Source organism: Chelonia mydas, chromosome 6 (genome assembly GCF_015237465.2).
Source record: "Chelonia mydas isolate rCheMyd1 chromosome 6, rCheMyd1.pri.v2, whole genome shotgun sequence".
NCBI lineage: Eukaryota > Metazoa > Chordata > Testudines > Cheloniidae > Chelonia > Chelonia mydas.
The window spans coordinates 34,259,006-34,272,857 of NC_051246.2; the positions used below are offsets into that span (position 1 = coordinate 34,259,006).

The 13,852-nt window shown below is 45.3% G+C and overlaps 1 protein-coding gene across 1 annotated transcript in view; it reads right to left on the reverse strand.

The window, feature by feature from the left end:
• Positions 1 to 13,852, reverse strand: part of PDE3B (phosphodiesterase 3B) — a 249,828-nt gene that overhangs the window by 78,245 nt on the left and 157,731 nt on the right. Inside the window, exons 3-4 of the mRNA XM_007057098.4 lie at positions 11,960 to 12,208; positions 4,763 to 4,905 (exon numbers count right to left, since the gene is read on the reverse strand). Coding sequence (XP_007057160.3) covers positions 4,763 to 4,905; positions 11,960 to 12,208 — 392 coding nt within the window. The remainder of the gene's footprint in view (positions 1 to 4,762; positions 4,906 to 11,959; positions 12,209 to 13,852) is intronic.

Genomic DNA, 13,852 nt, shown 5'->3' on the forward strand with positions numbered 1-13,852 from the left:
TGATTGACATAAGGTAATCCCCAGGCAAATCTCTGTCACTGTCAGCTTCAAGGTCTCCATTTTGAATATGGTCCTCCTAGTGCACTTTTCAGATGTTTTAAATCTAACACTGCTCAATCTTCCCCAGATTTCTTGTTTACCAGGAAAAAAACTGAGTAATGGCCGGAGAACATCTCCGCCTTGAGAACTCTGTGTGTGTGTCACAATTCACAAAAGACAATCTTTGGCCTTCTGCATATTTTGCCTCTTTTGAGGATTTGAGGATAGTGGAGAAAGTGACTTTTCAGAAACTTTGAAAATTCTATGAGGTAACCACGTTGAACCACGTTCAGGACCCATTTTTCCAATGTTGAGAGAGGCCAAGTATGTAGGAAGTGGGATAACCTATTGGAAAAAAAAAAGAGGGAGAGGAGAAGCTGGTGTAATGCAAACTGGTAAGCTGCCTTTGACACGGCAGTCAAACAGACTGCTTGACATTCCTACACTGCCTAGATGAGCTCATTGCAGACAAAAAGTGTGTGTGTGGGGGGGAATCTCGTCTTCTGACTCTTCCCTCCTCCTCCTCGACTGGTCAGGTTGCCTAGGTGTAAAGGGCTGGTAATGGTGGAATGATTGAGGGCAGAACGCCTTCTTTTAGGGAAGGGAGTATAAATCCCCAAAGACTTCAGTGTAGCCCTGGAGTTCTTGAGACTGCAGAACTCATCAGTCTGCTGGAAAAGAGGTTCGATCCCTCAAAGGGGAGATCCTGAATAGCATGCTGGATGTCCTGTGGAATACCAGACGATTGAAGCCATGAACACCTACATATTGTAGAAAACAGATGCCATGGCCCTGGCTGCAGAGTCTTCCCTATCCAATGCAGCCCGAAGGGAGGTCCTAGCAACTAGTTTATGGCCTGAAACTCTTGCTGGGATTCTTTGGTAACTTGTCCAAAAATTTGAGAATTTTGTCCCAGCGGGAGAAGTTGAATCTTCACAACAAGGCTTGCTGATTCAAGACACAAAATTGTAGTTTGCCAGTCAAATAAGTTTTCCTCCCAAAAAGACCAGGTTTCTTTGCCTCTCTCTACTTTTTGGTAGGCGTGGGCTCCCCTGACACTCTCTGTTCACTGCCGAGACAAAGGTCCCCAGGAGTTTGTGTCTGTAAAAATACTCATATCCCCGTAAGGGACATGGCATCTCTAGCCAATCTTTTCATCTGTTGGAGGCAGAGAAGATGGTGTTTGCCATAAAACCCTTGTGGGCTCCACAGTGGCCTCATTTATAGGGAGAACTACTTGGTAAGACCCTGTTGAAACTAAAATGTACACTAACTATGTGAGTTCTCCTGAACTACCTCCATCTGTATGTCCAAGGAGGAAGCCACCCTCTTCAACAGATCCTGATAGACTCTGTAATCATCTTGTAGAGACAAGGACACACTGGACACCACCACTTCTTCAAATGATGAGTAGGAACACAAAGCAGGTTGAGGTTGAGCCCTCCACCCTGGTAACTCCTCTGATGGAAGTGCTGCTAGGGCAGTTTGCTCCTGCTTGGCAGCCAACTTGGTACCAAGGATGACTTAATGAGCCTCTTCATATGAGCCATCCCAGTGCTTACTCAGGGATATAAAGGGATGAGAGTGAAGGGAGGATCTGGTGGTGGCAGGAAAGCCCCACAGGTTCCAATATGGCCATTGGTAGGGCATTGGACTTCAACCTCTTGCAGACCAAGGATCCATGTCCTGTAACCAATGTGGAACCTCTGCTGGCAAAGGGCAAAAAGCCCTGGTTGTTGGAGAGTGACAGCTCCTATCTCGAGATTGAGTCACATATAAGCTAACCACCGATTCTGAAGCCCAAGTCACCCAACAAGGGGGAGGCGTGCAGTACCCCTTAGTGCCAAGAAGTGCTGTAGAGGCTCCAGAGACTACAGTACCTCCCAACCCCATGCATCCAGACCCGCTCATACCCAGACCCTCCCGCTGAGCCTCACCCACCCACACTCAGAATCCCCCTGATGAGCCCCACTCCCCCTGCACCCGGATCCCCACCCCACCAAGCCCCAACCAGTTGCACCTGGATCCCCACCCGACTGAGTCTCACTCCCCCAACATCTGGACCCACCACTGAGCCCCCCCACACCCAGACCCCTGTGCAGAGCTCTATCCGCCCACATCCAGACCCCGCCCCCCACTGAAACTCAATCACCTTCACCTGGACCCCCTGCAGAGTCCCATTACTATTGCACCGAAAAAACCCCAACAAGCCCCTGTGCACCCAGATCCCCCACTGAGCCGCCCGCACCCAGACTGCCCCACAGAGAACCCTCTCAACCTGGATCCCCCCACACTAAGCCCCTCCACCCTTGGATTCTGCCTTGCTGAGTATGCCTGCCCACACCTGGCATGGAGGGGCAGGGCCCCAGGGTGTTTCTGGGGCAGGCCTGGTCCTTGAACTGTGTCAGGGTTGGGTGCAGCCTCACTGCTGAATCTGTGTCTCGTGGAGAGGGAGCTGCACAGTGATCTCCCACCTCTGTGCAGCCAGTGGCCTGTGATCCCCAATGTCATGCTGGAGCCACCACATTTATTTGACAAATAAAATTTGCACAATTTTGCAGAATTTTAAAATATTGTGCACAGAATTTTTAATTTTTTGTCACAGAATGCTCTCAGGAGTAATCATACCAGTCCCTTGGATCTAAGGAAGGGATAATAGATGGTAGAGTGACCATCTGGAATTTCATTTTCTTCAAGAACTTGTTTAACAGCCTTAAATCTATAAAATAGGCCGGATACTCCCTTTTCTTTTGGGATTAGGAAGTAATGTGAATAAAATCTTCCCTTTGAAGAACACAGGAACCTCCTGTATGGCCCCCATAAGGAGGAGAAACTAGACCTCCCAAAGTAGCATGCTCTTGTGAGAGCAGACCCTCAAGAGGAATGGGGAATAGTGGTGGGAAGGAGGGGGTCAGAAATAAATTATAGGGTGTATCTCAATTCCACCATGCTTAAGACCCATTGCTCTGGGGTGATGAAGGTCCATACATTTAGGAGGTGGAATAGATTGTTGGCAAAAATAGGGCTCTGGAAAGATGGCACTGTGGGGAGTGGTATACTGCTCTCATCCTACAGGTCAAAATGATTGCTTATATGATCCAGGATCCCTAGAAGAGCTGGCAGCTGCAGAGAAGGGTGGAGGCAGAGGATGCCTTTCGTAACCCCTACTCCTCTTTTTGGACAGGTCCTTGGAACATGGCAAGAAGGGCTGAAATCCCTGGGAATGCTGTGGGCAGAACTGCTTTCTTTTTGCCATGGGTGTATAGCTCCCCGAGACTTAAGGGTCACCCCTGAATCCTTACAGCTGTGGAGTTGTCATCACTTTTCCTGGAAAACAGCAAGGGGCCCTCAAATGGGAGGCCCCGAATTGTTTGTTGCACCTTTGGGGGGAGGCCTGATGCCTACAGCCAAGATGAACGCTGCATTGTGATGGCAAAAGGCATAGCTCAATCCACAGAGTCTACCACATCCAGGATTGCCTGCAATGCCATTCTGGCAACTAGTTTGCCTTCCTCCATAAAAGCAGGGAACTCCTGCTTTGCATCATCAGGAAGTTTGCCTTTGAACTTCAGGATATTATCCCACAGGCTGAAATTGTAATGACCCAGCAGAGGTTGCTAGTTCATAATCCTGAGCTGTAAACCTCTTGTGGAATAGTTTCCTGATAAACAGATCTAGTTTCTCCTCCTTCCTTTCCCTTTGGAGCAGAGACCTAGTATCCTTGCCTCTCTTTTTGTTGGCGACTGCAACTACCAGAGAGCCTGGAGGAGGGTTCTTGTAAAAGTGTGTGAATCCCTGTGAAGTGACAATCTCTCTTCTCCACCCTTTTCAGCAATAGGGGGAAGAGAAGAAAGAGTCTGCTATAACATCCTGACAGGCTCCAGGACAGCCTCATTAATAAGAAGAGCTACCCTAGACGGGTCCTACCAAGGCTAAAATGTCCACAAACCTGTGTGATCTTTCTTGTATCTGGCTGGATATCTAGAGCTACAGCCATGTTTCTCAACAAGTCTTGATGAGCTCTAAAATCATCAGGAGGGGGAGAGACAGATTAGGCCGTTGCTGCCTCATCAGGTGACTAAGAAAAAGAGGCTAAAAGTTGCTGAGGACATCCCTCCTCCAATTCTTCTATCAGGGATTCCGGGGCATGCAGCTCCGCCTACACAGTATTGATCCCAGTACCGGGAGAAGGAAGATGGTGACCACACTTCAGATGTTCCCAGTACTTTGTTGATGTAGAAGTGTGAGAAGGGAGCAGAGAGGTTCTGGAATATGGAGGGAAGCCCCAACGGGCCCAGAAAGGCCACTGGTATGAAGGTGAGACCCAGCTCTGTGTTGGCCACTGGCTCTTAGAATGGTGAAGCTGGTACCACGACAGGCAGGCAATTTCCATTGGGCTACTGGATATGTTCAGCTCAGGACACAAAGGAGCCAACTTCCGAGTCCAGTGAAGAGTCTGTTTCCTCTGACCACCGGGGAGCTGAACCCCCCTCTCCAGACTTCAAACCTCTCTCGCTGGCGATAGAGTTGCTCCTACTTCCCCCCTTGTAACCTTTAACCCATTGGTTAGAGCTACCAAGATTAGGGAGTGCTGGGTTCAGTCCCTTGCTCTGCCTGATGTGGAAGAGGTACATAATATAAATATATAAATGTATGTAGATATATAAATGTAGGTTATTTTACAATGGTAAAGTAAATGTAAATGTACCAATCGGAGGTTTACCTTGAAGTATTGCATTCTTGATGAGGTCTCTTGCCATTATTGCGTTCCCACCTAGAAGATGACTGTTCAATAGGTGGCAGGCCAGAAGCTCCTGAACTTCGTCTCAACTGTGGTGTTGGTAAACTATTCCTGCTATTTAATCCCTGTTGAATAATTTCACAACAGTTAAAATTTCTTTTATTGAAAGAAGATAGTTTTATGATTTATTATTTCTGCAGGTAGTGTATGAAATTATTTGTATAGCTAATCATGTTCAAAGAAGTAGGCAGTATGGTATCCTGTGTTAGAAACATACTGATCTCAAAAATTTGAAAAAGGCTTATTTAGGAATATTCTATTCGAGAGAAAGATCTATTTTATTTTTCATCTTCTCCTCACCCCATAATAATAATTAAAAAAAAAAGATATTTGTCCTTGGGAATTCATCTGTTCCAGCTATTATTCCTCACATGAAGTCAAGTAATTTAGAGCTGGAAGAGATCTATTATCCAGACTATCTTTTTGCAAATATAGGATTGCTCCTTACAGTACATTTTCTAATATTCTTCTCCTAGGTAAAGCACCTATGTGACTTCTGAACCTAAGTCCCATTTTCAAAAGTAAAATAGGCTTCTAAGGGTATGTCTACACTGCAATGTAAACCCAGAGTTAATGGGATTCAAGTCAGCTGACCCTGGGTTACAGAACCCAGAGCTTGAGAGTCTCCACTGATTGTTAACCCTATGTTAAGAATTTTCTAACCTGTTAGGACCTGGGCCTCTGGCATCCACACTGCAGCGTACAGACCTGAGTCAAACCAGCCATATACCAGACTCTTTAGCGCACTTCCAAAATATGTCCACTCTTGCCCTTTGACCATGGTGCACTGTGGGAAAACTTTATTTTCCACGCTGCATATTAGAGGAAATTGGAACAGTCCACCAACCCATCTTGCTGAGTAGTCATTTTGGTCTGTACACTCCCAGCTACTAGAACCAGCAACATGGAACAAGCACCTTTTCAATAACTTCCCTTGCTTGCATTGTCACTCCTGTGTCAGGAAATGGGCAGAGCTTCTGCAAGGTGTTGGTGAGCATTTCAGCAGTGTTTTCTGACCCACCAAAAGCACCTCACAGAGCTTATGATGGAGCAGGAGGAAGAGGACCCTACCATGGCAGACTTAAACTGACTGATGCTGCTCATGACACTGTGTATAGCCGCTGATGCTCCCAATGTAGACCGGTGCTTCTGGTGCAGGGCCACAAGCACAGAATGGTGGGATCACATTGTCATGCAGACCTGGGATGATTAGCAGTGCGTCCATAACTTTCACATGAAGAAAGCTATGCTTCTGGAGCCTTGTGAGCAGCTTGCCCCAACCCTCCAGCATCAAGACACATGCATGAGGGAACCCTTACCAGTCAATACGTGGGTTGCTATAGCCATCTGGAAGCTGGCTACCCCAGACTGCTACAGGTCCGTTACCAACCAGTCTGGTGTTGGGAAGTTGACTGCGGGTAAAGTGGTGGTGGAGGCTTCTGAGACAATCAGGCATGCAGGTTTACTCCACGGTGGAGGGCATAAATGATATTCCTGAAGTAACTGCTGGCTTTGAGAGAAAGGGATTTCCAAACTGTGTCAGGGACACTGATGGGACTCATGCGCCCATAGTTTGCCCTCCTCAAGGAGCGCATGAGTACATAAATCGGAAAGGATTATTATACAGGCCCTCATGGACCTCAGAGCTTGATTTATGAATGTCAATGCAGGCTGCACTGGGAAAGTTCATGATGCCAGAGTTTTTTGTTGATCAGAGTCTACATTTGCCGACAGAGTAGAACATTTCCCACCAAATAACATTGGCATAATATACACTTACTGTCCCCACTGTTATTCTGGGGGACCCTGCATACCCCCTTTTGCCTTGGCTTATGAAATCATACCTAATTTAAGAGGCCCTTGCAAGAGACGGTTTAATTACACTCTACAAAATTGTAGAATGGTTGTTGAATGTGCTTTTGACAGATTGAAATCCTGTTGGAGAGGTCTACAGACACATTTGGATGCCAGCGAAATCAAGGCTGTCTGCGTTAGTGTGGCTTGCTATGCTCTTCACAATCTTTGTGATCTCAGAGGCGAGTCACTTCCCCCTGAATGGAGCCATGACAGCGAAGGGCTGCTGAATGAGTTCACTAAGCCAGAAAGTGCACCTACCAAAGCTGGAGCTGGATATGCCCGGGCAACAGACATCAGAGATGCTTTGTGCTCCCACATTATGGTCCCAGTGGAAGAGGGAGTAGTATCTTTATGAATTTGCTTGTGAGGATGGGGTTCAGTGCTTGGGGAAGGGTGGGGCTTGATTGCCAGGCACTGCACTTATGAACGGCATGACCACTTATGAAATGGGGGGTAATGGATGATTCACAGTATGGACTCATATAAGGAAGTGACTGAAGTGTGGACTGATGTATCTAACTTTATAGAGGAATACTGTTTGCTTACTAATTCCTATAGTTCCTGATCATGTGTTTATCTTAATTATTTTAAATACACATCGTATGATGTGATACAGTGATAATAATAAATGTTCTTGACATAAATAGCTTTATTTATAAACATGTATTATAAAAGTACAAAATTCACCCATTACCAGGCAGGCCAGTTGCCATTACCACACCAAAACACCAGTAACAACAGAACCTTTTAAAAAATGTGCAAGAACAAGTGCAAACAGTAAAACCATGAACAAGACGTAAACCCCCTACCATCGCATGTCCCCAGCCCTCTATTCTCCTTTCTCTTCTTATCCCATTTACTCTGTGCTTGGTGCCAGGAGAAGGGGCTGCAGGCATCCAAAGGGGAGAGGGTTAACTCAGAGGACTGCATGGGGCAAAGTTGCCCTGCCCAGCAACTCATGGGGCCCAACTGCACGGGCCACTGGCCACGGAGTTTTACAGATTGTTTCTGGACTGCATCCCAAGGTACCGTGCAGGGATGCAGGACACGGTGTGGATGATGCGACTCGGGCCACAGTGTGGATGATGCGACTCGGGCCACAGTGTGGATGATGCAGCAGGAGCCAATATTCTTGCAGCCATTCTTGATATCAGCTGCTCAAAGAGTTTTCTCTGCTGAACTCTCTGTCCTTCTCCCTTAGCCTGCTCCAATGCTGAAACCCTATCCTCAAGGTGTGAAGCCAGCTTCAGCCTTTCCTTTTGCCTCTCAGCATGCCTTTTCTCTAGCTGTAAGTCTCTCTCTTTTTGGTACTGGACCTGCTTGTTGGCCCTGTCCAGAAGTTCAATCATAAGTTCACCACAGAAACTCTTCCTCTTGGAACAGTCTGTGAAGGTATATTGGGCCAGGCTTGTACTACACTGTGGGTGAGCTGTGCAGATACTGCAGCTAATAGAGGTTGAGAGGCCTGGAACAGGACAAGACACAGAGGGATATTGTTTCAAATAGCTCAGTGCAGGAGCACAGAAAAAAATCTTTGTGGAATTTCAAGGACATAAATGTTACTTTTCCAAACTAAACTTCAATATATCGTGAGAGGAATGTTTCTGTCCACAGAAGCTCCCTGGACAAAGCCTGGATAATCACAGTGAAAAGTTAAAAATTCAAAGCTTTTTTTGTTTGTTTGTTTTTAAATTGCAGAACTACTTGGGCTAGGGCAGGGAGGGCTGTCCGTGGCCTTGTGACAAAAGCTTCTTCTGTCATTTCAGGCCTTCCACATTTTGGAGGATGTACAGTTCTTGTGGTGGCTGACTGGCGAAGGGAGATGTTATTCCGACCTGCTGGTGGGAAAACGTCAGGGTTTTCCTCCGAAGTATTCAAGCATATAGTGACTGACCAGCACATCTATGAGTGGACTGGCCTGATCAGGTACCAACGTGGCGCTAGTAAATACACCCTTTCCTGAAATGTCACTATCTATCTGGAGTTCGTGCTTCAGGAAAAGTTTGCATCTGTCAACACCTGGGATTGGGTTGGAATTTTTGAGGGATTCAACAGAATGCTGCATTAGCTTCCACATGGCTTAGCTGATTATGACTACATACAAAAACATTTAATTCCATGGCCAATCCCATTTAAACCCTCTCCCCCAAGCAAATTTCTGGATGCACTTTCAAACCCCAGGCAAATTTGGGACAAATGCTTTTGCCACCTACAAGCTCTACATGGTGGGGGGGGGGAAGGGGGGGAGGGAGAGTCACGCCACGGGGATACATTCTGCCATTAGGGGGTAAATGCTGCTAGCTGGGGCTTCTAATAAATTGTGCATTGGTTCATAGAATGGAAATCTCTCCCATTCCCATATTAATAAACATTATAATGGACCCACAAACTTACCAGGCTCCAGGGCGGTTTCTGTCCCATCTGTGTCTCCTGCAGGCTCCGCAGTGGCCTGTTTTTCAGGAGGGCATCAAACAGCTCCTCTGAGTACAACTCCAGGATGTGCTGCAGAGACTCCTGTGAGACTGGTTTCAGTAAGAGTCACTTCATTAGCATCGCTGCTGGCTCCCATCACTCCCCATGCTGTATTCTGGGGCCAGTGGGATGCCATCCTGGCTGACCAGGTCATCTTGCATCACTGATGGCTCTATGCTTGGCACCCTGTTAAACTCCTCATAAAATGGATACTATGTCGGTGAGTTGTCTGAGGTGAAGCTCTGGTCCCTGGTTTTCCTGCACTCACTCTTGAGATGCTTGATCTGCTCCCTACACTTGTCACCAGTCCAGTATATTTGCAATGCTGTCAGTTTCTTCACTATTTGCTGGTATGCACGATCATTCCTGAAATTCTTACTAAAATCCATTGTTTTGCTTGCCTGGCACCAGAGATTTGCCAAAATCTGGATGTGCTCCCATGACAATGAAGCAGTGCACTTTGCAGAAAGCTTATTCTATTCAGTCTCCATTGCAAACACTGAAGGTTCTCTGATGGTGTTTGCAGCTCACTGGTCAGAAGGCAATGCAAGGGTTAATGCTGACTCACTGAGCTGCTGCATTACAGCAGTGGGGATTGCTTCTGCTTTCACTGGAGTCAACTGGAGATTCTTGGGACAAAGAGAACAAAGGAAATTGGCCCATTGGATTGTTGGATACTTTTTGGTAGACCCTCAGAATATGAGTCGGTGTGGAGGGCTGTCTCTACATTGCAAAGTAATAGGGCTCAAACTCTGGGTCCCAGCTTGACTCAGACTCAGACCCTCCATACCTGCAGATCCTAGGACCCTAGGTCTGAGCCCAAGTCTGAGAGATTTGTGTGTAGATGGAAGGGGGGATTTGGATTCAAGCCCAAGTCTGAGCCCAGGCATACATTGCAGTGTAGACATACCTTAAGTGCCTAAGTCAGTTTGCAAAATGGGACTTAGGACCCTAAGTAACTTAAGCTCTCTTGAAATTTTTACCTCCCATCTAGTTTCATAATGTTGGCAATGAGGCTTCTACCATTTCCCTTAGGAGACTACTGATCAGCCTACAGACCTCATTTTCTTTAAGCTTTCCAAATATTCCATCTACATTTTCCTTTCCTTAGTTTTACCCCATTAAACCTAACTGAACAGAGAGGGAGGGTTCACATTAAATTCTTCTCCTGCCTTGATGTGTTAATACCATTAAAATATTTGTAGACCAGTGACATCTTGGAATGAGCAGAGAAACAGTTGCTAACTGCACCTTGCTGGCTAAAATCACATCCTCAATATATGCAACAGCAACCTAAACAGCATACTGTGCTAAAAGAATAGTAAATCCAGGAAAAGAAATGGGAACTGCTAAACTTGGATGTCTTGTATCTTCACCTGCAAAAAAAGATAATGTCCTATACATGTTCCAGTTTGAAAAAGAAACTGTATTATTTATTTGCATTATAGCAAATAATGTAATGGCAGGTGCTCCCTTGTGCTAGGCATTGTACATGCAAATAAAAAAAGTCAGTCTCTGCCCCAGAGAGCTTATTACTAGCTTTGTTTTTTGAAAATACAATACACACAGAGTACAAAAGTAAACTGCATTTCTTTCATAGTGATCATGATTTGGAGTATTGCACATTTTACTACGCTACCAGGCAGTAATTCAACATAATTCTATCTAGAATTGATAGTTGCTTCAACACGATGAGAACATGAACCTTTGACAGCTAGGAAAATGAAAGGTGTCCCTGTTGTACTATACAAGTAAATGTGGGATTTTGCAAAATACCTACTGTGACAGGGTCGGGCCAGATGGCTACAGGAGAGTGAAAGAAGGCAGATATATTAGCCCCAGGTTAAGTAGGTCCCTTTTCCCTGGGTAAGGTAACACGGAAGGTTCCAGAACAATCAGGAACCTTCTGGAGACAATTAAGGCAGACAGGCTCATTAGAACACCTGCAGCCAATCAAGAAGCTGCTAGAATCAATTAAGGCAGGCTAATCAGGGCACCTGGGTTTAAAAAGGACCTCACTTCAGTTTGTGGCGTGCGTGTGAGGAGCTGGGAGCAAGAGGCACTAGGAGCTGAGAGTGAGAAGGCTGGAGAACTGAGGAGTACAAACATTATCAGACACAAGGAGGAAGGCCCTATGGTGAGGATAAAGAAGGTGTTGGGAGGAAGCCATGGGGAAGTAGCCCAGGGAATTGTAGCTGTCATACAGCTTTTCCAGGAGGCACTCTTGACAGCTGCATTCCACAGGGCCCTGGGCTGGAACCCGGAGTAGAGGGCGGGCCCGGGTTCCCCCCAAACCTTCCAACTCCTGGTCAGACACAGGAGGAGTTGACCTGGACTGTGGGTTCAGAAAAACGGCCAAGTTGAGGGCTGCCATGAAGCTCCAAGGCGAGCAAATCTGCCAATAAGGGCAAGACCCACCAAGGTAGAGGAGGAACTTTGTCACACTACAAAAAACACAAAGGCTAAGGTTTTTAAAAAATAGGAACCTAAAGTTAGTCTCCTATCTCCATATTTAGACACGTGTCTGAGTTTCGAAGTGCTAAGCATGCAACTCCTTCCACTGAGCTCAGCTGTAGTTTGTGGCTACTCAGCACTTTTAATAATCAAACAGCTGTCTAAATACAGATTTAGGAGATTACCTTTAGGCTCTTATCTTTTAAAATCTTGGCCTAAACCCAAGATGGAAGAAACTACCATCCACACAGAAGTGTTCTTTGCAAAAGTATTCTCTTTGATACATTGCTCAAAATGTCAACACACACTTTAATTACAATTATACAATCGTTTGACCTTGTGCAGCTTTCGATCTCCTTTTTCAGCTGTGTCCTCCATTTCAGGGCATGGGTAAAAGCCAGGAAATGGTGTGAACGGGTTAGCCTTTGGCCTGCATGAGCCAGAGAAAGCACCCATCAAACTATTAATGCTTCGAAGGGAAGAAATCACATGTGGGGGAAGGGATGCATCGATCAAGAGGTCTGATACCACGTTGCGAGCCTCATTTAGTACTGAAAGATCAACTCCACTTCCACTGCCAGCATTCTAAAATAGAGAGAAATATTGTAAATCACTAATTTAATTATACACTTGGTATATAAAATATTAACAAAATAGCTATATCTTTCATAATTCACATTAAAACAGGAGGGAATCAATCGTATGAACATTTCTCTTTAATGTATAAAAAAAGTACCCATACAACATCATAGCTTTCATAACAGTATATTTTCAGAGAAACAAGTTAACTGTGAATCAGTCAAAATCAGGCCCTTATAAATATTGCATAGTGTTCTCAAAACTTACCTGAGTCAATACAAACAACTCTTCCAGGAACTAATTATATCAACATATTCTTATGTGAAAAATCTCTTTAAATCATTACAAAGCAATTTAGATTTCAGGTTTGTAAACATTTAGTCCTTCCTTGGTCAAGGAAAGATGAAGGGGGGCTACCTCACCAACTACAGCCATACCATCAGGGTGTATTTTGGAACTGAGCAAGAGCTGTCAGTTTTGCTTTCATTCTCTTTTTAACATTAAAGATCAGGCATCATTTCTTCCCTTAAATAAGCATGTACATAATGACCAATATTGTTTTACATAAGAACTGAAGGGAGACTATATCCTAAGAATTTTCAATCAGACTTTTAATTTTTTTTCAGTTGGCATAATTTAATTTTTATAGCAGTGCATTTACCAGTGAATAGCAAGCTGCCAAAAAGAAGGTTAAGATCATATGATATTTTTACAGTTGTAAGTTTATTTCATTAATAAAGTTGATAACGTTAATAAAAATCAATTAATTTTTGTGTAATGGGCAAAAATGGAGACCCTAGCAAGACCACGATAAAATGAAATTATATTCCACCTTTAATTCAGGTTTTGGGCCTACAGATGGTGTGACAGGGTCGAGCCAGATGACTACAGGAGAGTGAAAGAAGGCAGATATATCAGCCCCAGGTTAAGTAGGTCCCTTTTCCCTGGGTAAGGTAACACGGAAGGTTCCAGAACAATCAGGAACCTTCTGGAGACAATTAAGGCAGACAGGCTCATTAGAACACCTGCAGCCAATCAAGAAGCTGCTAGAATCAATTAAGGCAGGCTAATCAGGGCACCTGGGTTTAAAAAGGACATCACTTCAGTTTGTGGTGTGCGTGCGAGGAGCTGGGAGCAAGAGGCACTAGGAGCTGAGAGTGAAAAGGCTGGAGAACTGAGGAGTACAAGCATTATCAAACACCAGGAGGAAGGTCCTATGGTGAGGATAAAGAAGCTGTTGGGAGGAGGCCATGGGGAAGTAGCCCAGGGAATTGTAGCTGTCGCACAGCTGTTCCAGGAGGCACTCTATACAACTGCATTCCACAGGGCCCTGGGCTGGAACTCTGAGTAGAGGGCGGGCCCAGTTTCCCCCCAAACCTCCCAACCCCTGATCAGACACAGGAGGAGTTGACCTGGACTGGGGTTCACGAAAACGGCCAAACTGAGCGCTGCCGTGAATCTCCGAGGGGAGCAAATCCACCAATAAGCGCAAGACCCACCAAGGCAGAGGAGGAACTTTGTCACAGTGGGTAATGTATAAATTTCCTTAATTTTTCAGTACTTTTATTTGATTGCTAGTCGGCCCAATCTTTCAAAATTGTATTTCAGTTTCATTTCAAGGCACAAAACAAAGAAGTATTTGATGCTGCA